At 38.6% G+C, this 24,815-nt stretch overlaps 4 protein-coding genes and 1 pseudogene across 5 annotated transcripts; all 5 read right to left on the bottom strand.

The window, feature by feature from the left end:
• Positions 1 to 3,782: 3,782 nt before the first annotated feature.
• Positions 3,783 to 7,284, bottom strand: mylpfb (myosin light chain, phosphorylatable, fast skeletal muscle b). The gene is made up of 6 exons (XM_062443268.1): positions 7,176 to 7,284; positions 6,505 to 6,603; positions 5,228 to 5,408; positions 4,984 to 5,062; positions 4,839 to 4,887; positions 3,783 to 4,752 (listed from the first exon to the last, which is right to left on the bottom strand). Exons 1-6 carry the CDS (start codon positions 7,176 to 7,178, stop codon positions 4,651 to 4,653), a joined length of 513 nt encoding a protein of 170 aa, XP_062299252.1. The 5' UTR covers positions 7,179 to 7,284; the 3' UTR covers positions 3,783 to 4,650.
• Positions 7,285 to 9,721: 2,437 nt separating this feature from the next.
• On the bottom strand, positions 9,722 to 13,980 carry LOC134003905 (sesquipedalian-1-like). The gene is made up of 4 exons (XM_062443265.1): positions 13,961 to 13,980; positions 12,453 to 12,561; positions 11,635 to 11,938; positions 9,722 to 10,340 (listed from the first exon to the last, which is right to left on the bottom strand). Exons 2-4 carry the CDS (start codon positions 12,531 to 12,533, stop codon positions 9,925 to 9,927), a joined length of 801 nt encoding a protein of 266 aa, XP_062299249.1. The 5' UTR covers positions 12,534 to 12,561; positions 13,961 to 13,980; the 3' UTR covers positions 9,722 to 9,924.
• Positions 13,981 to 15,983: 2,003 nt separating this feature from the next.
• On the bottom strand, positions 15,984 to 19,408 carry LOC134003899 (zinc finger protein 420-like). 2 transcript variants are annotated; one of them, XM_062443258.1, is made up of 3 exons: positions 19,216 to 19,408; positions 18,290 to 18,480; positions 15,984 to 18,181 (listed from the first exon to the last, which is right to left on the bottom strand). In XM_062443258.1, exons 2-3 carry the CDS (start codon positions 18,477 to 18,479, stop codon positions 17,280 to 17,282), a joined length of 1,092 nt encoding a protein of 363 aa, XP_062299242.1. In that variant the 5' UTR covers position 18,480; positions 19,216 to 19,408; the 3' UTR covers positions 15,984 to 17,279. The 2 variants fall into 2 exon arrangements, with proteins under 2 accessions (XP_062299242.1, XP_062299241.1); XM_062443257.1 differs by having other exon boundaries at positions 18,290 to 19,408.
• A 771-nt stretch (positions 19,409 to 20,179) lies between these two features.
• On the bottom strand, positions 20,180 to 20,774 carry LOC134003907 (rho-related GTP-binding protein RhoG-like; annotated as a pseudogene).
• A 1,573-nt stretch (positions 20,775 to 22,347) lies between these two features.
• LOC134003900 (zinc finger protein with KRAB and SCAN domains 3-like) lies at positions 22,348 to 24,777 on the bottom strand. The gene is made up of 3 exons (XM_062443259.1): positions 24,568 to 24,777; positions 23,765 to 23,963; positions 22,348 to 23,664 (listed from the first exon to the last, which is right to left on the bottom strand). Exons 2-3 carry the CDS (start codon positions 23,952 to 23,954, stop codon positions 22,781 to 22,783), a joined length of 1,074 nt encoding a protein of 357 aa, XP_062299243.1. The 5' UTR covers positions 23,955 to 23,963; positions 24,568 to 24,777; the 3' UTR covers positions 22,348 to 22,780.
• Positions 24,778 to 24,815: the final 38 nt, after the last annotated feature.

Here is a 24,815-nt window from a genome sequence, read left to right as displayed (position 1 = left end):
GCATTCCGTGAAGACCCGCCTCACTGTGCCTCTGATTGGTTAGTACTCGTTGCCTTCGTTGGTTGGATTGGTTAGGTTCTGGTTTAAGGAGGGACGTCATTGGGTTAGAATCAGAATATCAGCGTTGCAGCCAATCAGAGGCAGAGAAAGGCGGGTCTTCAGAGAATGCGGGTAGGAAAATAATAACTGTGTTCAGAGTCAAACGTCACACTAAACGTTATATGCAGCCGGTATCTCCAAAATTAAACATTTATTAGGAAGATGTTTTCTGGACGCTATTGTTTTGTGAGCTAAATCAAGTTCAGCTAAAGTATACCTGAAAATCCTGCTTCGAGGAATTATTCTTGCTGTTCTGTAGTTCTAAATACTTATTAGAGCCAGTAGGCCTATTAACAGCTACACCACATTTTGTCCTTTAATTTTAAATTGAGAGTTTTTGTATCGTTACTTATTTGTACTTCCTGTTTTGAATGTGTACGTCACGTAGTCACATAATTAATCGATATATTGATTCTTATAGAGCTGTACTAAAAAAGGGTTAAAAAGCAAACATTTTGGTACAATTCTTCTGGTACTGTATATCAGGTTTATTAAGAGGACTAATAAATCAACTATGATACACAACCTGTATGGTGGCATTTTAACTTTAAATATATGTATACATGTCCATGTAGCCTACATTAAGAGGTGTCTCCCCTGTCCACTTGTGACAAACATATTTTGCTTTGAATATTCAAATAAGTGAGGCAAGTTAAGGATAAGTGAGGCTTGAATATAAATGAGATGCCAACAGATGCCAAACAAACACCTAGAGACATACATTATTTCCTATATTGTTTGCAGACTGCAGATTAATCCAGAAAACACCTGGTCAATGAAACGCATGATTTAATTCACCATTACATTATTCAGAATGCCAGAAAAGTGCACATACTTTTAGGCTGTCTATTTTATGCCTATATTATGATGTTCTCAAAACTGCACACATGGAAACAAAATGACTGAAGAAATAAATAGATAAAGTATTGAACATTCTAAACAACCTTACACACCTCCGGTGTTACGTCAGTATACACATTTAAGATGAAAGACTATTAAAAAGACAGGAGAGAGGAATATAACAACATGGATTTCCTTTATTTTTAACTCATTCAGTTACAATACAAGGAGCAAAGTCACAATTAACATATTCGTCATCTGATTAACCTCAGAGACGTATATCTCTATGGCACTATATGCATATGTAGCTAAATTAAATATGGTAGTTTTTTAACATTATTTAATATATGCAGTATAACATTCACTGAATTTATCAAATATATAAAGATAAATAAGCAAATATTCACCTTTTTCACCCGTTTGATCCTTTTCAGGATTATAGGTGGAAAAAAAGCTTAATAAACTTGTTCATATTCATACTATGAGTAATTCGTTTCCAGCCCAATGGACTAGAATGTTATATAAAACTAATACCACACAAACTGAAATTTGGGACAAACATCTGTTAATAGAAATTGAACTGACAAAAAACAGAAGTATTTCTGATTCTAAGCCAGTCCAGTAACCCTAGATTCTTCAAATGCAGGATGGGAGAGGTTGAATTTCCTATTGCAATGATAACGACATTACTGGAATCACAACAAGGCAGCAGATGGTAATGTCATCCAAACTCAGAAACTGGGACTCAAACACTGTAATTCTTGGAAGAAAATAGGAAATAGAGGTAATGACAAGGCTGTTGATGATGATCTGTATAGCCTTCTTTTTCTGGGGGTGGACATTTCCTCCTCTGGGGTTTGATCTCTTCAGAGTCCAAAGGATGGAAAAGTCAAAAAAAAATCCATTAACTGGGGAGGGTCAAAGCTAAAAACTAATTTGGTTTGAGGTCAACTGGAATCCATGAACAGTTATAGTCAACAACTACAGCCATGCAAGACCCTGAGAGTCAGACTCTTTCTCACCAATAGGTAACTCAGTGAACCATGGCCATATAACAGTCCAGATAGATACAAGTTACAAAAAGAGGCCTCCCACACAAATCAAATGAAAAGAAGGTTTAAAAGAATGCTTCAAACACAAAGTTATGTCCAAGTAGATAATTGTACAACTCTGGTAGAAGAAAGAACAGAAAAGTCCCATCCATCACAATGAGGTTTAATATAAAGAAATCCTTTTCCTTGTTTCTGAATCATGTCCAAAAATACAACAAAAGTCTCAGGAAACCCCAAAACAAAGTAAACCACAATGACACAGTTCCATACAATAATACCCTCCTCTTGGCTTTTACTCTGGAGAAAGAAATCAGCTGTTGCCTTGGAGTAGTCTTAGACTTTTTGATCTGTTGCTCTCTTCAAGGCTTAATTGTATCACACCTACAGCAGCTGAACATGCTCAGCCGACTCATCGCTGTAAAATGACAATATGACCTGCTGAGTTTGAGAAAGTTCTGAATTTGAGTAATGTAAGTGGGGTAGTGAGCATCAAAACTTGACAAGACACACCATTATCATCTGTAGCTTAGAAACTTCAGACACAGTCACAGTCAGTTTTCTTCCTAGATTTGCATTGATTATATTGTAAAATCAGGGAGGAAAAAGGAATGAAAGGCTAAAGACTGCATGACTTACCATATCACTGTTCACCAAATGGGAAAAAAACAAAGAAGAATCTGCACTGGATGTGTCTTCCTATAGATGTTTTATCTAAATGTCTTTCATTTTAGTGGACCAAAAACAGAAATGGCATGGGAATGAGAATTATGGAAACAGAGTGGACAGGTTGTAAGACTGTCATCAGCCAGTATCCACCATCTTCATGTTGAAACATACGTATTAATGGTTCAGTGAAGGTCAGGGACTTTTATGACAATAATGTCCTCACTAATATGGTTAATCGTCTACATTTATATAGCGCCTTTAAAGTCTTCAACCACTCAAAGTGCTTTTATAATACATACAAACATTCATCCATTCAACTACACACATACGCTGATGGCAAAAGCCGCCATGCAAGATGCCATCCTGCTCATCAGGATCTTGTCTGATATACATTCACACACACACACACACACACACACACACACACACACACACACACACACACACACACACACACACACACACACACACACACACACACACACACACACTCTCTCACACATTGCTGGGTCAGCCCTCTTGCCCAAGGACTTTGACATGTGGATTGGAGGAGCCCAGGATCGAACTACTGATCTTAGAGGATGGCTCACTCTACGTCTTGAGCCACAGATGATATGATTTGTTTTTTGAATTTTTTTTTTTTTTTTAGATTACCTTATTTGTACTGATGATTGACATAATTTAATTTATGGTAATTAGATATATTTGATACTTTAAAATGTGTTTATTTTTTGTACATGGGGACTATATAATCTTGTGCTAATCATTTTTTTGGTTGGCGGAGTGACACGCTGCAAGTGAGACAGTGAAATGATGTATTGGTTATGTTGTTAATTTGCTTTTAATGAACCCATGTGTAACCAGTGTTACACTAAATGTGTTATTCTTATGTTATTGGGTATTTCCATTATTTTTTCCAGTTGTATTTGACCAGATTTCCCTGTAATTTAAAGGACCAATTCCTATGCACAATTTCAATCACCATCTAAATCTGGATAATGCTTCACCATATGCATATTACAGTCAGTGTGCAGTCAGTGCTCTACAGGGCTGTTCACTGTCAACCAGCAGCGCTGTCACCCATGCACCCACTTAAACCAGCAGACACAGTGTCGTACAAAAGTATTGGATTTTATTTGTACTTCTTTATTCGTTACAGTGGAGACATAGACACAGTCACACAACAGGAGAGAAACAGTAGCGAGCAGGAGGGGATAAGAGTCAAAACAAAGATGTTTTACTTTTGCTTGTCTCTTCACTTCCTCCCACTCACCATCTTTCGCCATCTCTTTCACTACTTACAAGATTCTAATAAAAATCAAGCTTTCCTCCTTGCACTGCAACGTTTCCTTTAATACCTGTGCATAATAGAGGAGGAGACATTAAAAAGAGAGGGGTAGGCAAACTATTATAGTACAGTACTCCCACTCTTTTACTGTGCTCTCCCCTGCAATATAAAGCAAAGGCACAAATCCATTAAATACTCTGTGTCAGGTTGAGACTAATAGACCATTTGGGTCAGACTGCTTACTTGTTTCAAGTAAGTGACTGTGCATGCACCACAGCACCCAAGAGACGTTTTGACTGAACACTGGATTGCATATGCATACACAATGTTGACGTAGATATGATGCATGCACTATTGGTCTTAACACAGGAGGACAGAATGAGTAATGGGGGGGGGAAAGGAGAAGGAACAAGAGGCAGGGACAGAGATAGAGAGAGTGTTTCAGTATCACAAGATTATTTTTATTGAAAATAATCCCATGTTCCCCCGTTGGTACTCACACACAAACACCCCCACGGCTTTCAGTCCTCTCACTGAGTGTCTCAATAAAGGAGACAAGTCTTTTCGTAGTGATTTGGCAAGTGGGAAGAGCAGGCCAGGGCGCGAGAGTGTGCAAGGAAGCACGGCTTTGGACAAGATGGAGTGGGTAGATGGTGGGGCGGGTATAGGTTTGAACGGAGGTAGAGATCTGGAGATTGGCGAGTTTTACTCTTCCTTGTCTTCTCCGTGTGTGATGACGTAGCAGATGTTCTTGTAGTCTACATTGCCAGCCACATCGGGGGGGAAAGCAGCCCACAGGTTGGTCATCTGCAGAGGAAGAGTAAAGAAATGTATCAATACCAATAACAACAGAATGTGGATTAGAGAGTGGGGTCAAAAAATGATCAGCTTACCTCCTCAGGGGTGAACCTGTCGCACTGGGTGGTCAGGAGCTCCTCAAGGCTGGAGGGAGAAAATGGGAGAAAAATATATATGAGATATCTTGATTCAGGAAAAAGTGGTGTGATGGAAGGTAAACTGAAGATAAAAAGTTCTTACAATTCCTTCTTGATTGATCCAGTGGCCTCGGGGTCCAGGACCTTGAAAGCGCTCACGATGACGTCCTCGGGATCAGCACCTAAAGGGGAAAACCAGGACACTTAACTGAATTGCCCTCAAGACAAAATTTAAAAGGAAAGCTTTAATTAACCTCAGCAGGTAATGTGATCTGTTTAAGGCAAATGAGAAGATGAAGACGTTGTCAAATTATTTTTTGGGAGGGAGAAGTGAACTGTCAACGCACCCTTCAGCTTCTCGCCGAACATGGTCAGGAAGACAGTGAAGTTGATTGGGCCGCTGGCCTCCTTCACCATGGCCTCCAGCTCCTCATTCTTCACATTCAATTGGCCCATAGTGGCCAGCACGTCCCTGAGGTCGTCCTTGCTGATGATGCCATCTCTGTTCTGGTCAATGATTGTGAAAGCCTGCCAGGGACAGTTAGATAAGACGGTGAGGGTTGCTAGAAAATATACAAACTCATTAGTCCTTGTTTTGGTGTGGTGGGTGCAATATAGCAAAGGTTCACCTCCACAGATTACAATCAGAATAATAATCTAAAATACAGTGAAATCAAATTGTGAAAATTGAGATCCTCATATTTCTCACAAGTCCTTGTCACAAGATTTACTCATGATAAACATTTGCGCAAGCTAGTGTGCCAATGGAAAACGTGTAAATGCGGAGATGTTCTCCACCTCCCTTTGCACATCGCTAGGAGTAGCATCTAATGAAACCGAAGACGGCATTGCAAACCTTTTGGGGCTTGGCAGCTGGTCGGCCACTTGTCTTTCTAAGGTGTTAAAATGGTCTCGGAATGCAAGACAAGCCCCTTGCGACATTTAGGGAGAAGGTATATATTACAGCTGTCACCCCCCCACTCCTCCTCTTTTTTGCCTTGTGACTCATTTTTTTTCTGTCATCAATGTTCTTTCAGCTCTGAGGACTTTAATGCATCAGCTGAGCTACTGTAGCTATTGTATTTTCTTTCCTTTAAGAAAAATCCACACAATGATGCCTGATCTGATTTTTGCAATCTAACATCAAAGACAATATTTCCAAATTGAGAAAAGTGCTACACCCTCAAATATCACAAAAAACAACATTTTCTCCTCCTTTCTCTTCTCATGTACACTCAAGATCAGGTGTACTGAACTCAAATAAGCTCTAGATCTTTTTACATTGAGTTGCTCTTTCCCACTTTGGTTTATATAAGTTTCCACCAGCTGTTGGGCAGCATTCCAGTGGGGTCACAGAAGGAGGATTACTGAGCTACTTCAGGGGAGAGGTAACTGCTATCACTGGTGAAGCTAAGATTTACTGTGCTGTCATGCTGAGGACGACATTTTTTTGCTGTCATTCAGGCAAACCGATAAGGTCTATATCTTTCAGGGTCAAGTTACCTCTGAGGTCAGATGATGCACAGAGTCATCAGTTATACTAGCGCCATATGCATTTTAAGAATCTCAATTTTAAACTACTGGGAAAGCTTAAGAATACAAGATGAGATCAAAAAAATCTTACCTCCTTGTACTCCTGGATCTGGCTCTGCTCAAACATGGAGAACACATTGGAGGATCCACCCTCACCCTGCTGCTGCCTCCTCTTGGCCTTCTTGGGTGCCTGGGAAAAGGTGAAAGGTAACATACATGTCAAACACAACGTTTGTTAACCAAACAGACACAAAAAATACTGGCTAACAAAAAGGACACAAAGGTTTACCTCTGCATCTGTATTCTGTTTAAAATGAATGTTTAAAAAATCTGTAAATCAAATAAAAATATTGTTGCTTTTGCCAAATTGCCAACAGAGTCACACATTGTGGTGCAGAGATGTTTTTTCTTTCTGTCCATTTTGAATACATTGCTGAATTTAGGGTAAAGTATTTCTGCAATGGCTCTGGGGACTATAATAACAAGACAACAATCCCCAAACATAGTATAGCTCAGTATTTTATCTTGGTTATGATGTTGGCCAGACTTTAACTCAAGCCAGCAGATAAAGGTTAAGACTGGGTCCAAATCCAAAGTTTGGGAGGCTCAGTTCAATTTGTCTATTTCCTATAGACAATTTTGCTTCACTTGTTGGTAATCCAGATAGCAAATGTATCAGTGATGCTTTCAGCTCATCACTTTAGTGCAGAGAAGTTCCTACATCCTAGAGACTTTTCTTCCAAGGAACACGGCCACACTCACCATCTCTCAAGTTTTTGTGGGGTTGTTGTTGGTCAAGAAGAGAAGCCTACGCCAAGCCGAGGTGACTGACATGTCTGCTTTGGACCCTTGGGGCCTTATATACTAGCCCCCAGGGGACTAACTTTAGCCACACGATCAGCTTTGGAAGGAAAACCGAGCTGAGGGAAAGTAAGAGAAAGAGGGAGGAGCGAGGAGGTGACAGGACGTATCGGCTTGCAGATGCTCCAAAATAGGCCCCGGGAGTCTTGGAATGAGGCGAATTCAAGCCAACACACAGGCCTTACTTTGGTGTCATCCGTGGACTAATATGGCCAAACTGACAGACAGAGCCTGCTGACAGACAACTGAACAACCCCTGTAGCCTTCTTCTTCTTCTTGACATACCGAGAGTCTTTGTTGTGGCTATTTCTGTTTCTATTATATCCACTGTGAGAGAACAAACACCCGGTGTGTGACGGCAGGCTGTTGCATCTTTATTCCCCTTGATACACACGAGTCTGGGACATTAAACTCGTGCTTTCTATTAATTAACTGCCACGAGCTGCCCGGGGTGCCAATGTGTAATTGCAGTTAAAATATCTGGAAGTCATCACCAATCTTAATGACAGGTTTGGTCCGTCATTTGTGCCCAGATCCATGTTAGTGGCCAGCAAGGTTTATACAGTCATGAAACTTGAAAACAGTTGGCTGATGGACACTGGTTCAGATCCAGTAATGACACACGACTACCGGGCCTTGAAACGGTAACCTTGCATCAATTAGAAATGCAAACAGTTTTATGAGGGACTTTTAAAATGTGTTTTGAGAAAGAGATGTTAAATGTAGATCAGATTTTACACAGAAACAAAAGCAGACTTTTAAAATAGGTTTGGGCTGCTGTTATTATCATTCTGTGCACTGCTAGAGGTAAAAACACATAGCCATTCGTATTTACTACATGTTATGTTTCATATTTCATTACTGAGTAGTTGATTTATGTCGTTGATGGTAGGATCTCTTAATATCTATGATAAGAAGTCACATCTGTGATGGGAAACAGCAAATGATGATGGGACTAAATGAGCAGCTTTCCCACCTCGGCTGCACTAATTTGGGTTGCTCCTGGACGTGCCCAGTATAGTTTCTGTAGAACAGCACGACAGTGACCCACCCACCAAACTCCATATATGAGCTCCATTAGCTGCCATCAATCACACAAATGTACAGCTAAGGTATGTATTGGGAAGGAGCCCCAGTGTGAACTGATACTGCGTCTTTGCGAAGGAGTTGAAGGCCTAGTGTTTCACATAGCAAAATATGACCTAATATTTCCAAAGGGGGGCGATGTTTCTGGGGTTGAATTGATTTGGTCCGACATCCAGCCGCTGACTATTTTAACCTGGGAAAGTTATTTAAAAAAAAAAAAAAAAAAAGCCAAGAAGTTAAATCCTATGCAAAGAAGTTTGCTGGCAGGAGAGCAGTCACTTCAAGTATGGGCTTGAAGGTGAAGAGAGAGAGACAGACAGAGAGAGAAAGAGACCAAGCTCTGTCTAAGACCATAAAAACAAGACAGCTGGACAGACTGAAATAGCTCTGCCTCCCCCCGCCATTCTCTTTCTCAGCCATTTTGACTCTCTTCTAAAATTCAACATACTTCGCCCTTCTTGGCCTGCTTTGCCCCCCATACACCTGCCAGTCCTTTTTTACCCACACAGTCGCCGACTAGCTTTTAAGAGAAGGTGATTTTTAACTTTAGGGCAGCTGTATATTGAATAATCGGGCAACTAAGTGATCAACAAGATTTGATTACTAATTAACAGGTATGAGTGTCAAACAAGACTCTTCAGTACTGATAAAAATGTGTCTGTTGTAAGTAGTACAGGTAAGTTTGCAACTAACTTCACCATTGACACTCTTTTGATACATAAAATGTCAGAAATTAATGAAAAATAGTCTTGCTTTGTACCAAGAGGCTAAAATGCAGATATTTAGTTTACTGTCACATAAGACAAAGAAAAGCAGTAAATACTCACAACTAAGGAGCTAGAAACGATGAATGTTCTGTAGTTTTGCTAGAAGAAAAAGGATGATTTATCAATTATGAAAATGGTTGATCCTTTATTTTCTGTCCATTGACTAATTAGTTGATTAGTTTTTGACTGAAACCTGTCAAGACTTGAAAGTCAGCATTGGTGTCCGGTCAGATTTGTGATCTTATTCAATTTACATTTAATCAGATTTAAATACATTTTTAGACTATTTTATGATAGAAGTATCATTACTCTTTTACTTTGACATGTAGAATTGTTTTGGTAACAGCACTAGTATAATGCCAAATTTCAAATGATACCAGGCAGTCCTGTTGATTAATAATGCCCGGTCAACTGTGGTAATGATCAATGTAAACATCAATAGAAAATATAAATTTTAACCAGATGAGATTAATAAAATATTAGCCATATTTGCAGTGGGTGTTAGTGTCTTTGAAAAGTCTAATGAACTGTTTTCAAAGCTTCATATGCAAAATCACTGAACTGTAATAAGGAACAAAGGTCAAAGAGTGGGAGATCATAGATCATTTATTAACTCTATGACATGATAAGTAAAAATGGAAACAACATGTTCTTGAAATTATGATCTTAAATATACACAAATATAGACCTTAACAAAAACTGGTACTGTACTCTGGTTCTAATTCCTATTTACATTACAGCTTTACATTGCAACTGTGGATATTCAATAACAGGTTTAGACACTAAACTCAACTCATTCATAATCCAAAATCGATCAAGTCTTCCTGAACAGCTAAACCGTCCGGTCCCCTTTTTGACCAATCAACAATCAGTTCCTTTATTTCCTTTCCGAAGTCCTCATGCAATTTACTGAATTCCTCCTTGATGCCCACACACAGCCCTGACCACTCCCCCATGGGTGGAGCAGGAGTGTTAACCGGCACCACATTTGCATTCCTCTTGGACCACAGTTTGGGTGATCTCTTGCTGGCTGATTTGGCTGAAATGGTTGGAGCTCGGAGCGTTGGACTGGATCCTGCTACCACAGGCGGTGCTGCATATGGAGTTAATGTTTGTGTTGTCAGATTGGCTGCAGGATATCTTGATGCGGGTGTGTTGAAATTTGGCATGGTGAAAGTGTTGGTTGGGTTACCAGAAAACTCGCCTAATGCATCTGAAGAAAAGAGCAAAAAAAGAAAATTAGGAAATAACTGAACATCTGAAGGTACATGAACAGAAACAGAACACAAAGACTAGAAAATCCATTTGGCAGATTATTTTTATACAAACAAACACATCGCACACACATCAGGAGCAATATGGGGTTCAGAGTCTTGGTCAGGTGATCTTTTTCATGTGGAGAGGAGTAACCAGTCAGACCACTAACTCTCTGATGAATCGCCAACCCAATCGACATTTATCGTACCATATAACATATCTTCTTTAATTTTGCATAGAATTCATAATGATGTACAGCCACCACTAATTCTTTAACACTCTAAAACAAGTGTCTAGGGGCCAACAGTCTGGTCTGATCCCATTCTTTGTATTTAAGTAACTAGTTAATATTCTAGTAAAAGTTGGAGGAGAAAATCTTTTTTATGTCACGTTTAACATTTAGTGAGCTGTGTATAATTGCACAACTTGTTGACCTACAGCACTCTGATTTAACACCGCACAACTGACACCAATGTGTCTTTCTAAACCTAAAACAAAGGTTTACAAAGGGAACAGACAGTTTTAAAAGAGGTGGACAAATGTTTTTTTTGTTTGTTTGTTTGTTTGTTTGTTTGTTTTTTTTGGGGGGGGGCTTAACATGACTGCTACCTGACCTCCAGGTACTTTAAGTTTGAGCCACTGTCCTCGAGAAAATGGCTTCAATAGACAAAAGACAATATCCCCATCAAATGTTTGGAATGACACAGAAATAAAATTAAAATAAACTCAAACATTACCTAATAAGACATTTTTTATTTTTGATGAAATATTTATTACTGATGAATATGTGTGGTTATGAGGAGAACAAATACATGTATGATGAATAAATACTCTTAAATACTCTTGCTTTGTTGAGTCATCATTAGAGATGTGCTGAATCAGCACAGGCTGTACTGTAGTTTGTGTTGTTGTTAAAGCGCATTTTGATACTTTCCAATGTTAAGAGGATAAATTACCTTAAAAATCTAACACAACAGAACCTCAAACCACACATTCAAAAACGACAGTACGAATTGGATGAATTAACACCTCTTATATACAGTCTAAAAATGTATTGTCATCAATTTAAGTTATGTACATACTGACAGTGAGCTATGGTGAGATCATATCTGTCATACTATGTACCATGATGCACGTGGTGGATGGTGTGGAGACTGTAAACAGTGATGCAATGCAGCTGCTCTCCAGAACAAAGGCCGCTCTCTTTCAGCCACAGATTTAAAAAGCCTCTCCGCCTTTCGGCCTCTCACCTCTGTACATCTTCTCCAGGTCCATCACCAGTAGAGCCAGGTAGTTGTGGTTGGCTGACAGCAGCGCTTTGATCCAGCTCTCCTGACTGGCCTGGTCCTCGGCAGCAAACTTGTACGTTCGCAGTCCCGGCTCGCTCCACACCAGCGAGAAGGCGAACTGCTCCTCGGACTCGCAGAGCTGGACGGTGCAGCCCTCCAGAACAATCACTCCTATGACGTCCCGGTCAGCCGGCCGGTCCTTGTAGAAGAGGAGGTTCCCCTTCAGCACGCACCAGCGCTTCTGATAGGAAGTCTTTATTTCACCCTGTGTGACAATTGTGTCATCTGTGGTTTACTGGCTCGTTTACAAATCGCTCTTTTACTACATTTCTTACAAATCTGGTATGGTGAAATGAGTTGTTTACTGACAGGCAAAACTGTTACTGAGTGCGGAACTGCAATGATTAGTCGGTTGGGTGAAACTTAATAGGCAACTATTTTGTTAATAAACTAATAATTTTGAGTCATTTTTTAAGAAAAAAATGTCCAAATTCTCAGATTCCAGCTTCTCAAATGCCAATATTTTAGGGTTTATTTCATTCAGTCTGTGATGGTAAACTGAATATATTTGGGTTGTGGACTATTAATAAGGACAAAAGAAGACATTTGAGGACATCACCTTGGGGTTTGTGAAATCACCATTTTTAGATATTTTAATGACCAAGCAACTAATCAACTGATCGATAATGAAGAGTGTATTATGTTAATTGTTCAAAAGGCAAAAACATCTTTTTCAATTCCTCTAAAATGTGAATATTGCTTTAATTACAGTGTCTTACCTTTTTGTTGAGGTAACCTTCTTTGTCCACAGGTGAGTCACAGGATTCAAAGTAGGAGACAAGCTTTGCATGAATCTTCATTTCAACATCACAGGCTCCAGCACTAAACCTGCAAAACCAACACACACACACACACACACACACACACACACACACACACAATGGTGAGCACACAAACAGAAATGTGTCCTACTTCCCCTTTAGTGTCATTAATATGTATGAATGAGAGAGAAGTAACACGGTAACACCAACACTTTACAATAAGCTACGCAAAATTTTGAGTAGTTACCAGGGAACAAACGAATTAGGCACTAACAAATATCTGTGTATATATCTATGACCACTTTCTTCACGAGTCATTGTCGATTAACTCTGAACAAGCTGAGTAGCACAAAACTACTGACTGACAACTCATTTGTTACTAATTACTTAAACATTCGTTACTGCCGTTGTGTACCTCCAAATGGTACAAAATAATGAGCAAATTCTAAGTAGTCCCTCATTACTTCATTGTTGTGTTATGATTACTTCTCCTTTTTGTGTCCCTTTAAATACAAAATACTGGGTAAACCATGTGGTCCCTCATTAGACTACTTCATCATTATCTAATGAGAATGTGCTCAGTATGATCGATTAATAGATATAAATCATAACCTAATGGATCATTAATATAGGATCTCCCAATGTGACCCATATCACGATGTCGATAATGATAAAAGTGGGTACAAATATTGTGATAACGATATACCAGCCGGTTTCATTGTTTATATTTTACGGAAAATATATAAAACACACTTCTTTTTTTTTTTTTGCAATGACCCCTAAATATCAAAAAATAAGTAATAGAGGCATAGTCATTAGTCATATAGTCATTTACAGATTAACAATAAACTAGAATCATGATAAAACTCGTCAGTATTAACTATCACTCCAGTAGGAATTATTACGGAAGTACTTGTTGGCCATTCATCAATTAGGTCGCTCCTGATTTGTTCGAGGTATCATTACCGTACTTTTCATTTAGTTAATGATGTTAGTGAAGAACTAGCCCTTAACTAATGGTTTACAAGCAACTTTTAGTTCCTCATTTGTTTCCTGGTAACTACTGAACATGTTGTGCCGCTTATAGTAGTGTCAGCAGTGATATTTAGCGGGCTTAATATTACACATACTTCATGTTGTGCCCGTGGGCTAAACGAGCGCTTTTCCGCGTTGCAACAAGGAAATGCTCAATATGGCGCATTTAATAATGTCAAACAGTCCTTTCTACAACAGAAGATAACTCATTTAGTGTCACTTTCTGATTTTTAGCTGGACACCTTCCAAACTGACGGCCATTAATAATTCGACAGCTGGTTATGAATGCGGTGACAAACATATCTGTCTGTGATGACTGACTCATTATTATATTTCGGTTTTCACGAATAACACGCTTTACTTTAGCACGACTACATTTGAGAGCAAACAATTTGGAGGATCTCGCATCCACATGGTTATTGTTTACTTACCTTTCCGAAGTGTGCCAATGTGTTTGAGCTTCCTCCCTGTCAGTGTGTGTTAATCACTTCCTGGTAGTTAAGGTGAGGGCAGCTCCACGTCAACAGCGCACACTGAACCAGCTTCAACCAACTTCAGCTGCACAATAATGCACCTGATCAAAACATTATGCAGACCTTTTACTTGAGTAAAGCAGCAATACCTCTGGTGCTGGAAAGTAACTAAGTACATTTACTCAAGTACTGTGCTTAAGTACAATTTTGAGGTATTTGCACTTTACATAAGTATTTCCATTTGATGCTGCTTTATACGCCCACTCCACTACATTTCAGAGGGAAATGTTGTACTTTCTACTCAAGTACATTTATTTGACAAGTTTATTTACCTTTAGATTGAAGATTTGATCCAATGGATGATTTAAAAAAGCTTTTAAGATACAGCACAAAATGCAGTGTGTAGTCGGTGTGACATTTCAGATGTCTATGAAGTGTTAACAGCTCCACCAAATAATGATTTTTCCCCCCTCTAAACTTCCAATAAATGTTCGAATAATCCAAAATTTCACCAAAAATCAAAGATTGGAGAAAAAGTACATGAATGGAAAACGAGCCACTTAATGTCAAGATGAAGACAAATGAGTGATCTAAATGAACAAATATAAAAATGTATTATCTGTTTTACATGTAAAATATTGATCTGAAAAGGAACTATAGCTGTCAGATAAATATAGTGGAGAAGAAAGTACAGTATTTTCCTCTGAAATGTCGTAGAGTGGAAATAGTAAAATGGAAATACTCAAGTAAGTAACAGTACCTCAAAACTGTACTTAAGTACAGTACTTGAGTAAATGTAGCCTTCTTGGTTACATGCTAATCAATGCTAGCTTCTGTTTTTCATTGGCCGAATGAACAGTTTCAATACACTAAATAATAATAAAATCTAAAAATAATATATAAATTATGTTTCTCGTGCATAGTTTTCAAATTATAAAAAGTGACTTTGCTCAAAAGGATATTTTGGTCATGTGCATTAGAGGTTATGTCACACAGTTAAATAACTATGTAATTGTCAGCAACAGCCTAAAGATCTGATATATATATTTGAAAATGGACCAATATAATCAAGGTAGGTTTATTGGTTTTAGAAGCCGCGGGACACACTGAAGTTAGGGTCTACAGCAGAAACCACAAAAAAACTATTTCCTATATTTATTTCAATGTAGAAAATAATATATTGTAATGAAAATAGGATATCATGCTTGTCACAATAACTCACTATCCCTACTTAAAATCACATTTTGTTTCCAATCCCATCTCAGTGAAAACAGGGCTCTGGCACAGCAGACATCTTGACATGTTATCGCAATAAAAACACAGGTGTCACTAATGCAGCTAACAGAGGCTCTGTTGTATTCAAGTGTCCCAGCGCGCACAGAGCCAGGACCCTGAAACTGAAGCAGTCGTCATTCATTCCAGTTTTTGCACCTGTGCTTTTCCCACTGTGACATGTCAAAATGTCTTCCATGTATTACTCCCTTGGTTTTTCAGATGCTACCATGTGAACTAGCGCCTTAGTTAAAATACTGTTGACAAGCAGTTTTTGGGCTGTGGATGTGTTAAAATCTTCTGCAGTCAGTGGTTGTGTGTTGGCCACTCTGTGAAAATCCATAGCATGTTGTGCGTTAAGTCAGGCGTCTCTTCAGTGCATGTGTTAATTACTTACACATTCTAGCTGTATAATATTACTAAACCCAAGTAACTCAAGGGGGTAAAGATCACACACACAGCTATAGGAGATGTAAGCTGATTCTCACTTTTGATTCCTTTCTAATTAATTAAGGCACAAGATAAAACACCTGCAACAACTTTAACAAGTCTTTACGGGATGTTGACGAGGCTGCTGGAGAACAGTTTGCTTGAATAGTCACTCAATCAAGTCATTTGTGTTGATAATAAATTAATTTATTTCTCTTGAGCCACGACATATCTTAAAATGTTGCAATAAATACATCTGGCACAAAGCAAGTTTCAGTCATTCAGGAAAATCAGGCAATTTTAATCACAATCATGCTAGTGAGATTTAAGAAATATTAATGAATTTCAATCACTGTCTTTAGCATTCACTTATTAAACACAAGTCATTCTGTACATGGCAAAAGGAAGTGTTACAAGAGGTGAAACACACAGTCACAGTACACTAGCTACTGTAAAGTAGAGATACACCAATATGGCTTTTTAAGGCATTTGTCTGTATCCAATATTTTCCTATTCCATATTGTTGATACATAACTGATAATGATCATTTTGTATGTACTTCCATTATTTAGTACTGTACTGTTTCAGGTACTTGTGAGCGATAGATTAAAAAAACAATGAAAAAAAGTCAATATCCAAAGCAGAGGCTGAGATATTCTGAATTTTAGTCTAAAATACTCTGAGATCAAAAATGCTTTTACACAATTCAAGTCAGCTGCTTATTTTTATAGATCCTCTGTGAGAGATGAACCTCTATAGCTCTATAAGCCTAAAGGTGTGCTTACATGACGTTTCCATTCTTTAAAAGTTCTCCACACTCCAAAAAAAGGATGTGATGTCACATTTGTGATGTGAGTAATAATTAATGAGAGTGATACAACAGTTTATAGGCTGCCAGTGATCATCTACTAAAATTGGTGATGGAAAAAAAAAGAATAATTAACAACAACAACGACAGTGTTTCTATTGGCTGAAAGAGCACATCCGCCAGGGTCAAAGTTGAACAAAGGTGAACTCTGACCTGCAAATCCACCACAGCCTGCTGGACACTGCACCAAATCATGGCAAGGGCGTTTGAATTTGTCCATCGGGTGACTTTCAATAGAAGTAAATGAGGAACGGAGCAAAAACTCATGGATGAAACGTCATGTGACTGCACCTGAAACTGAGATATCTGACTCTTTGGCTAATTTAACTTTCCCCTTTTTTAGTGAAATCCCACAAATTCCACAATAAGACACAATTGTGTCAGCAAAAGTAATACTGAACAGATACCATTCTGATACTGACAGTATGCCTTTGTATTAGTGCATTTTTATCTGTACAGTGCTAGCCTATTTGGTAAGTGATAACCTACTACAGTTTTATTATGGTTGCAAGGGCAAAAGGACAAGCATAATTAGCACACAACTGTATACAAACCCGAACCATAAGAAACTCCTTGTAACAATTCTTGATGAGTTACAAGAGACTAGCTTCTTAATATATTCAGTAGCTTTTAATTTAAATACCCTGCAACTACTTCTTAAAACTTCACAGCGTCATCACAACTTCAGTGAGTCCAGTATATTGATCGCTACTGCTGCTCCCTCCAAACCTGCTGCAACCTTAACGTCTCTCCGATGTGGACCTTTTGGTGTCTTTTCAGATTCTCCCCCCGACTGAAGCTCTTTCCACACTGGCTGCAGTAGTACGGTTTCTCCCCTGTGTGGACCCTCTTATGTTTTTTCAGATCTCCAGCCTGACTGAAACGCCTCCCGCACAGTATGCAGCTGTACGGCTTCTCGCCTGTGTGACATCGTTGGTGGATTCTCAAGTTACCGACCCTGCTGAACGTCTTTCCACAAACAAGACACACGTGTGAGTCTTCTCTCCTGAAGTGCTCCATCCTGATTTTTCTCCCATCAAAGGCAGTCCTGTTACTTTTGGCATATGAATGCCTCCTCGATATGGTGTGAGTTGAGCGGACAAAGACAAGTCCGCAAGGTTCAGCACTAACTTGTGGATTATGGCTTCCATCAGAGTTGTGACGAGAGGAGTTACAGCTTAAATCCACGCAGTCGTTGTTATGTTCTTGTAAAGATGGTGGTTCTGATGTCATGCAGTCTGTTGGCTCCACTTCCCTTTTGACAACAGCCAGGTTTATCCCAAGCGTGGAAGTGGAGTTAGAGGTGCACACATTATTTGTGCTGTGAGATGTGTGGACAGTCATTGCTTCCTCAGTAATGTGTACCTCCTCTTTTGGTTGCTCTTTGCAATGTTCTACTGATGTTTGTGCCAAATTGCACTTAGCTTGTGATTCAGTGTTACTTTCCTGTTCTTCAGATTTCTGCTTCACATCATGGTCAGGACTGTGGTTGCTTATATGTTTTTGCTCTGTGAGAGCGAGTTCTGAGTTCTGCTGAAGAGAGAGCCCATAATCCTGTTCTTGATTCTCTTCATTTTCTTCAGGAAATTGACCACTTGCAGGTAGAACAGCTGTGAAATTAAGACCAAAAGCAATGAGCGATTTCATTACTCCAACCAGTATGGGATAGTCACATCATCTCATGATAAATACCCCAAGGTAATAACACTTGTACCCACGTGTGCTCTCTCTTGATATCTTTTCTTGGAGCTCCTGCAGTCTCCTCTTCAGAGTCTCATTTTCTCTCTGTGTTCTGGCAGTTTTCTCCTGGTACTCTGACACTGTCTCCTTCACCATCTCCAGAACCTCCTGCACCGCCTCAGTTAGCAACTTGGCCACACGGGCATTCAGACGTTCAAGTTTAGACATCCTGAAATAAAACTCATAGTAAGACATGACTGTGGTAAAGCAGCTGTAGTGATAACATGTGTTAATATGTATATACAGATGTCTGAAGATTATCAGTCATTCAGGTCATGGTTATCCAAGAAGGATTGAATCGAGGGCAAGTCCGGTTGCTCTCAATTCAACTGTCCTAGGATACATATGTAGAGCACAGTTAGTCAATAATAGGAATTGCCTGGTACTGTTTGATGGTATTTCTGTGTGGTTACATTACTAGTAGACTAGTAAATCATTCATCCAAAGAATAAAGGCCTATTTGAAAGCATGAAAAAATAGCTGTGAAGGGGAACAACACTCCACTTTGTCTGGACAAAGACAATAATAGCACTTTAAAAAAATGATCTTTTCCAAAAACCTAAAAATTAGATAATCTGTGATATCATGCTACTGTTTGCTTGTTGTCTGTTCTTTATTAGACTGAATGGAAAACTGGTTCTGTTTATTCATCTCATTTTAGCCTGAACTTTTATCAATTCAGTCATAGTCATAGTTTAGCGGTAAATAATCCCAGTGAAAAGTCAACTGAATTTAAACCCTGCTCACCATTTCAACTATAGTACAATGTTATAGTCAACATTAGGCTATATGTTTATAATGAATTTCAAATAAACTTATTTTAAAATAAACTTGTGTTAAACTTTCACTAAAGTTTCTTAATCCCAACAGTTAAACCAGTGTCAGTAATAAGCATGTTTTGTACCTGCAGACAGGTTGTGAAGCTGTAGCGTGGAGAGCTAACGTTAGCTTACGTTAGTTAACAGCTACGTTAACTATCTCCGTACGTAATCGTTTTTCCTTCAAACATCTCAGACATGCAGTCACCGAGTTAACAAAACGTTTGCCTCCTGTAAATTTTGAGCAATTTAACTTGTACATACAACCCAAAAAAGCTGAAAAAAACGTTTCACAGAGCAAATGATAACGCAACAAAACAATTGAAAACCTCTGGAAGTGGAAGCTGATGTACATCCGGTGTCAAATGTTTTTCACAATAAGACATTATTAAAATTTTAATTTATAAAATACTTTTTCAGTCTTTGGTTATAATACATTAGAATGTATTTCATTTATATTTCACTTTTCATTCACAGTGAAATTTTTTATTGTGTGTGTATCATATAAACTCAAATAAAATTAGCTAAAATAAGCAAAGCTAAAATAAAAAAAACTAATGTCATCAAAAGAAAAAAAAAACCTACAGCTTATAAAACCAGTATTGAAATGGTTTTCTTTCTCTACTAAATTGGATATGTTTTAAACATTTAAATGATTGTTTGTAACACCGCTTTTGTGTGCACCTGCTGAGCTCTATACGTTTTATTTTGCCAAATGCCAGCTCTGAATCTAGCCATAAAATATATAGCCAATAAAATGTTATGAGAACAAAATGCTTTATTCATCTTGCCAAGTCACAACAATAGAGCACAAAAATGTAGTGATGAGCAAACTAAAATGGCCTACTAAACATGTTAGTAAAAATATATCACAATTGTGACTGTAAAATGGTGGGGTCTGTTACATATTAATATAAAGTGGGATACTTCTGTGGCATTCACCTGTAAGCAACCTAAAGCATAAACATAATCACTCACTTGTACACATGCACTTGCAGAATCACAGCTGTACAGAAATGCACATGCAAAGATTAAGTTAAATCCCTTAAATCTAAACCTAAAAACATTCACTTACAACAGTGCACATGGTTTTTGGTGGTGGTTGAATGACTGATAGAAGCACGCACAGCCTCATCAAACACCTCATCCAGTCCATCCTGGTTGACTGAAGCGCACTCAAGGTATTTAACAGCCTTTATCTGTCTGACCATGGTTGTTCCCTGCTGCTGGTCGACCGTGGTCTGATTCTGCTCTCTCAGTTTTTCCAGGACCTCCTGATCATCACGTAGGTCACTCTTATTCTCACAAGGAGAATAGGCACATTAGGGCAATAGTGTTTAACCTCTGGGTGCCACTTGTGCTTGACATTCTCAAAGGATGATGGGCTAGCAATGGAGAAGCAGATGATGATGACATTGACTTGGTTAGTATAGCAGAGGGGGCGTAAATGGTCATATTCCTCTCTGCCAGCGGTGTCCGAAAGGTTTAGGCTGACAGTCTGGCCATCTACATCGATCTGGGTACTGTATGTGTCACGGAAACCTGGTATGTACTCCTTAGGAAAGATCTTTTTGATGTAAGTGAATAGCAGATAGGTCTTTCCTACTGCACTGTCACCCACCACCACACACCTTACACTCCGCATTTTTATAATATTTTCTTTCCGGAAATTCCTGAAACAAGCCAAAAACTTAATGAATAACCATAACACTGATGTTTTGGACGCAGTGACTTTTGTTCTTGCTTTTTAACATATGAACCAATTCCACAGTACAAACTTATATTATACTGTGTATCCAGTCCAGATGATGGTTTGACGCTTCTCAATTATTTCAGACTCAAATAACAAAAATCTAAACTGAAAAAAAGTACTCTCAAAGCAAACGTTATATTTAGCTCAACAATAATAATAATACATAGAATCAAACTTACCTTTTAGATATGTTATATGTAACGTTCGTGCTGGTATGTCATCACTGGCATACTGTGTAAATGAGATATCTTCTAAAAACCTGGTCCTTTGGAGTCTGCATCAAGTTTCAACAAATCACATCCGGTTGGGGAGGAAAGGGAAGTTTCCAAGCTGTTGGAAAATTTGGAATTGAGAAACACAGAACTGTCAAAGTGTTGCGAAAGATGTTTTGCGATCCTGACGGTAATGCTGTAATATTCTTCACCTTGTCTGACGAGGCTGGGAGCAGTTATTGCTCAAAGATGGTGTAGTAATGATCTCACATCTCTGGTTTTTCATTCAAATGTGATATCTAGATTCTAGTGATGCAACCAAATATGGAGGGATGGTGGTAGTTTTAAAAACATACATTGACTGCCCACAGGGGGGCACTGTGATAGCAGGTCAAAAATAGAAAGCTGATAACTACTTCTGCACATTGCTGCTGCAATTTAGCTGCTCCAAATGCCAGTCTAATCTTGGGAGTGAGAGGGATTTCACATGTTGTAAAGCTATACTTAGACCTGCATTTTTGTACAGGGTGTATTTTTTTTTTTATATGTCCACTGTAAAAACAAAAACAAAAAAACATAAAAAGTACAGTCTAGACCTGCTCTATGTGAAAAGGTCCTTGAGATAACTTTTGTTGCGATTTGGCGCTGTATAAATTAAATTGAATTGAATTGTTTCTTCCTGACTGCAGCTGGTCTTGTCAACAAGAGCCCCATTGACGCAGAAACTATCCTATCCATTGACACTACATGTTTCATTAACAGAAAATCATGTAATTCACACATCTGTGAACCCATCACATCTAACATGGTGTGTTACATTAACACAATTCTGTATGAATTACTATTTGCACTATTTTATATTTATTTTAACCTCTGCTAGCGCTTTTCAGTTCAGAATATATTTGTTGTTGTTGTATTTTCTCTTAACTTATATTAATATACTTATGTTCGTATACTCTGATTGTTAAGCACCACAACACCAAGGCAAATTTCTTCTATGCGTAAACCTTCTTGACAATAAAGGCGTTTGTTCAATCCACTAAATCCACACACACACCAAACACTACAGAGGCTTCTTAAAAGGACCAGAGACACATTTTGGGTCATTTCATCAGCCACAACAAATTTGTCCTGAGATACATCGACTGTGAGATCACAGAGGGACAGCACAGTACATTTTGATGCACTTTTAATGATTCATGCCCTGAAGCATGCCACAACTTTGTTGACTTCTTGATGATACAATAATTTATTTTGGTTTGGGGAATCAGTTTATACATGATCGATCTATAGAAATCTTGCAGGCAAAGCAGAACAATTTACCATACAGAAGTACCAAACACATTTATTCAATCTGTAAATTTGCATGTGCATATCCACAGTAGATGTGTACCACAGTAAACACAATCTCTGAAAGACTGACAGGCAATAGTAACAATGGGAAATGTCAAATTGTGCTCCAGACTCTGAAAGCTGACATGTGCTCTAAGTTTTCCATGTGACACTCTGCAGCTGCATTATTTTTTAAATAGGGTTGCAATACGCCCCACTGATAAAAATTGACTTTACTTGAGACTCCAAATACTTCAATTTGTAGTTTATAGCCATTTTCAGTGTTCATCCCTAAATATAAATAACATCAATTGAAAAATTATGGATACATCAGCTACTGAAAACACAGCTGACTCACAGATGAGTCTGCTGATGTTTTTTCATGTTACTTGAATGACTAAAACTTTTGCCACAATGACTGCAGCCGAACGGCTTCTCTCCTGTATGGTAGCGCAGGTGCACCGTCAGGTAGCCCGACTGGCTGAAGCGCTTCCCGCACACGGAGCAGCAGTACGGCTTCTCCCCCGTGTGGACCCGGTTGTGTTTCTTGTAGTCGCCTGCATGCCTGAAGGTGCGACCACACAGAGAGCAGCAGTAGTGTTTTCTTGCGTTCCTCTCAAATGTATTTGAGTCTGAACCACACGCTTTCATGTTTGTTTGAGTAGTGTATTGTTTTACTGCTCCAGCACTGTTTGCTTTGTTGTATCTTTGAGACAGTGGCTCTGTGCCATTTTGGTCCAGACTGAAAACATCTGGCTCAATATGGGGCCCTGTATTGGCTTCAGGAGGTTCTGGGTTTATCCTGCTGAAGGATGTAATGCCTCTACTAGCATCATCATGAAAGTAATTTGTGGTGTGCATGGCGACTTCATTTAATGTAGATTCTACTTTCATGTTATCATTTTCAGTTATTGTAACCGCAATTATGGGCTCTTCTTGGTTTGAAATGGGTGTTGACAGTCTATGATCAGCCTCGGTTTTAAGAGTCTTTGAGTCGTGTAAATAATCCTCATCCCCTAGTAGTCCTGTTGTACATTTAGGGGAGAGACAGGGGGTAGCTAATGGTATGATGGATGCCTCACAGTCCAGGTCTTCATATGGATTTGAGGGACAAATTACTGGAATGTCCTTATCAGAGGGGGCGAGTTCAATACCCTCTTCCAGCTCTTCATTCTGTTTCTGCTCTGTGGGATGCAATTCCGCCTTGACGGATGAAGAGGAATTTTGTGGCACAATTCCTGAAAGACAACAAAGAGACAAATAGAATCAACTGTTGCATCAATCTGCTAGAAAACAAGTCTTGTCTTGTCTTGGTAAGTACCAGTGGTATTATCTTACCATTGCTATCCAGTTGTAACTTCTCCTGGAGCTCCAGCAGTCTCCTCTTCAGACTCTGGTTCTCCCTCTGGGTTCGGGCAGTTTTCTCCTGGTACTCCGACACTGTCTCCTTCACCACCTCCAGAACCTCCTGCACTGCTTTAAACAGCAGTTTTCCCACTCGGGCATTCAGACGATCAATTTTGGACATCTTTATGGACTGAAAAGACAAAACAAAGCCTTGGTTTAGATCAGTGTATAGCTACAACAGGCAACTATTTTCACTATCGATTTTCTCAATTAATCATTTAGTCTATGAAATGTTAAAAAATAGTGAAACAATTGCGTTCAAAATTTCACAATAGTCATGATGGCTTCAATTTGCCTGAACTAACATTTATAGACCGTCAGATATGGAATTTACTTTCATAAATTACGAGGAAAACAGCAAATTGTCACATTTAAGAAACTGGAATCAGAAAATATTTGGTGTTTTTTGCTTAAAAAATGACTGAAACAATTGATCATTATAGAAATAGCAGATTTATTTTAATTTGATCGATTACTCGATTTTCAGCTATAGTGAGTGTAAGCATAATTCATAGGTTTTTATGCAGAGGCATCATGCTTTCCACTTATATTATTAACTTGCACATCTACACCATTCGATCATATGTATTATAACATATAATTACTATCAACATACTACTGCAATAACAAGCAATTTAGAAAAGTCAAGATCACCACCTCAGTTTTAAACAAACAGGCTCCACCAGATTATTTTAAATATATTTCACTTCTCAATAAAAGGAAAAACAGCATACCTTAAACTTGTCGCACTATTCGATGAATCCCAGATTATGTAATGGTGTTCCCAACAGAAACGCTCATTGTCACTTTGTTTCTGCAGATAATCGCAATTATGTAGCAGAATCGTTTCTCATGACATGGAAATGATAAACCAGATGTTCATTTGGCATCTGTAGTAAAGCGGTTTTCTGTGATCCACGGGTTCTGAGTTCAGAAACGGTTTAAAGGAGTAATTGATACCCTGATAAATGTGGTTATTATT

The sequence above is a fragment of the Scomber scombrus genome, chromosome 21 (assembly GCF_963691925.1).
Source record: "Scomber scombrus chromosome 21, fScoSco1.1, whole genome shotgun sequence".
Taxonomy (NCBI): Eukaryota; Metazoa; Chordata; class Actinopteri; order Scombriformes; family Scombridae; genus Scomber; species Scomber scombrus.
Note: the sequence above shows the minus strand (reverse complement) of the source record. Positions and strands in the feature narration are given on the sequence as shown.

What these genes read in the sequence shown, in the direction of transcription:
- mylpfb (XM_062443268.1), bottom strand. An exon ending in AGATCCAGGAGTACAAGGAG is followed by an intron (nt 5,409 to 6,504) that starts GTAAGATTTTTT and finishes TGTCCCTGGCAG; the next exon opens with GCTTTCACAATCATTGACCA. An exon ending in GGATCAATCAAGAAGGAATT is followed by an intron (nt 4,888 to 4,983) that starts GTAAGAACTTTT and finishes TTCTCCCTCCAG; the next exon opens with CCTTGAGGAGCTCCTGACCA.
- LOC134003905 (XM_062443265.1), bottom strand. Translation starts at nt 12,533, where the DNA reads ATGAAGATTCATGCAAAGCTTGTCTCCTACTTTGAATCCTGTGACTCA. An exon ending in AAGGTTACCTCAACAAAAAG is followed by an intron (nt 11,939 to 12,452) that starts GTAAGACACTGT and finishes ATTGTCACACAG; the next exon opens with GGTGAAATAAAGACTTCCTA. An exon ending in CCTGGAGAAGATGTACAGAG is followed by an intron (nt 10,341 to 11,634) that starts GTGAGAGGCCGA and finishes TCTTTTCTTCAG; the next exon opens with ATGCATTAGGCGAGTTTTCT.
- LOC134003899 (XM_062443257.1), bottom strand. Translation starts at nt 18,506, where the DNA reads ATGTCTTACTATGAGTTTTATTTCAGGATGTCTAAACTTGAACGTCTG. An exon ending in GATATCAAGAGAGAGCACAC is followed by an intron (nt 18,182 to 18,289) that starts GTGGGTACAAGT and finishes TTAATTTCACAG; the next exon opens with CTGTTCTACCTGCAAGTGGT.
- LOC134003900 (XM_062443259.1), bottom strand. Translation starts at nt 23,954, where the DNA reads ATGTCCAAAATTGATCGTCTGAATGCCCGAGTGGGAAAACTGCTGTTT. An exon ending in GTTACAACTGGATAGCAATG is followed by an intron (nt 23,665 to 23,764) that starts GTAAGATAATAC and finishes GTTGTCTTTCAG; the next exon opens with GAATTGTGCCACAAAATTCC.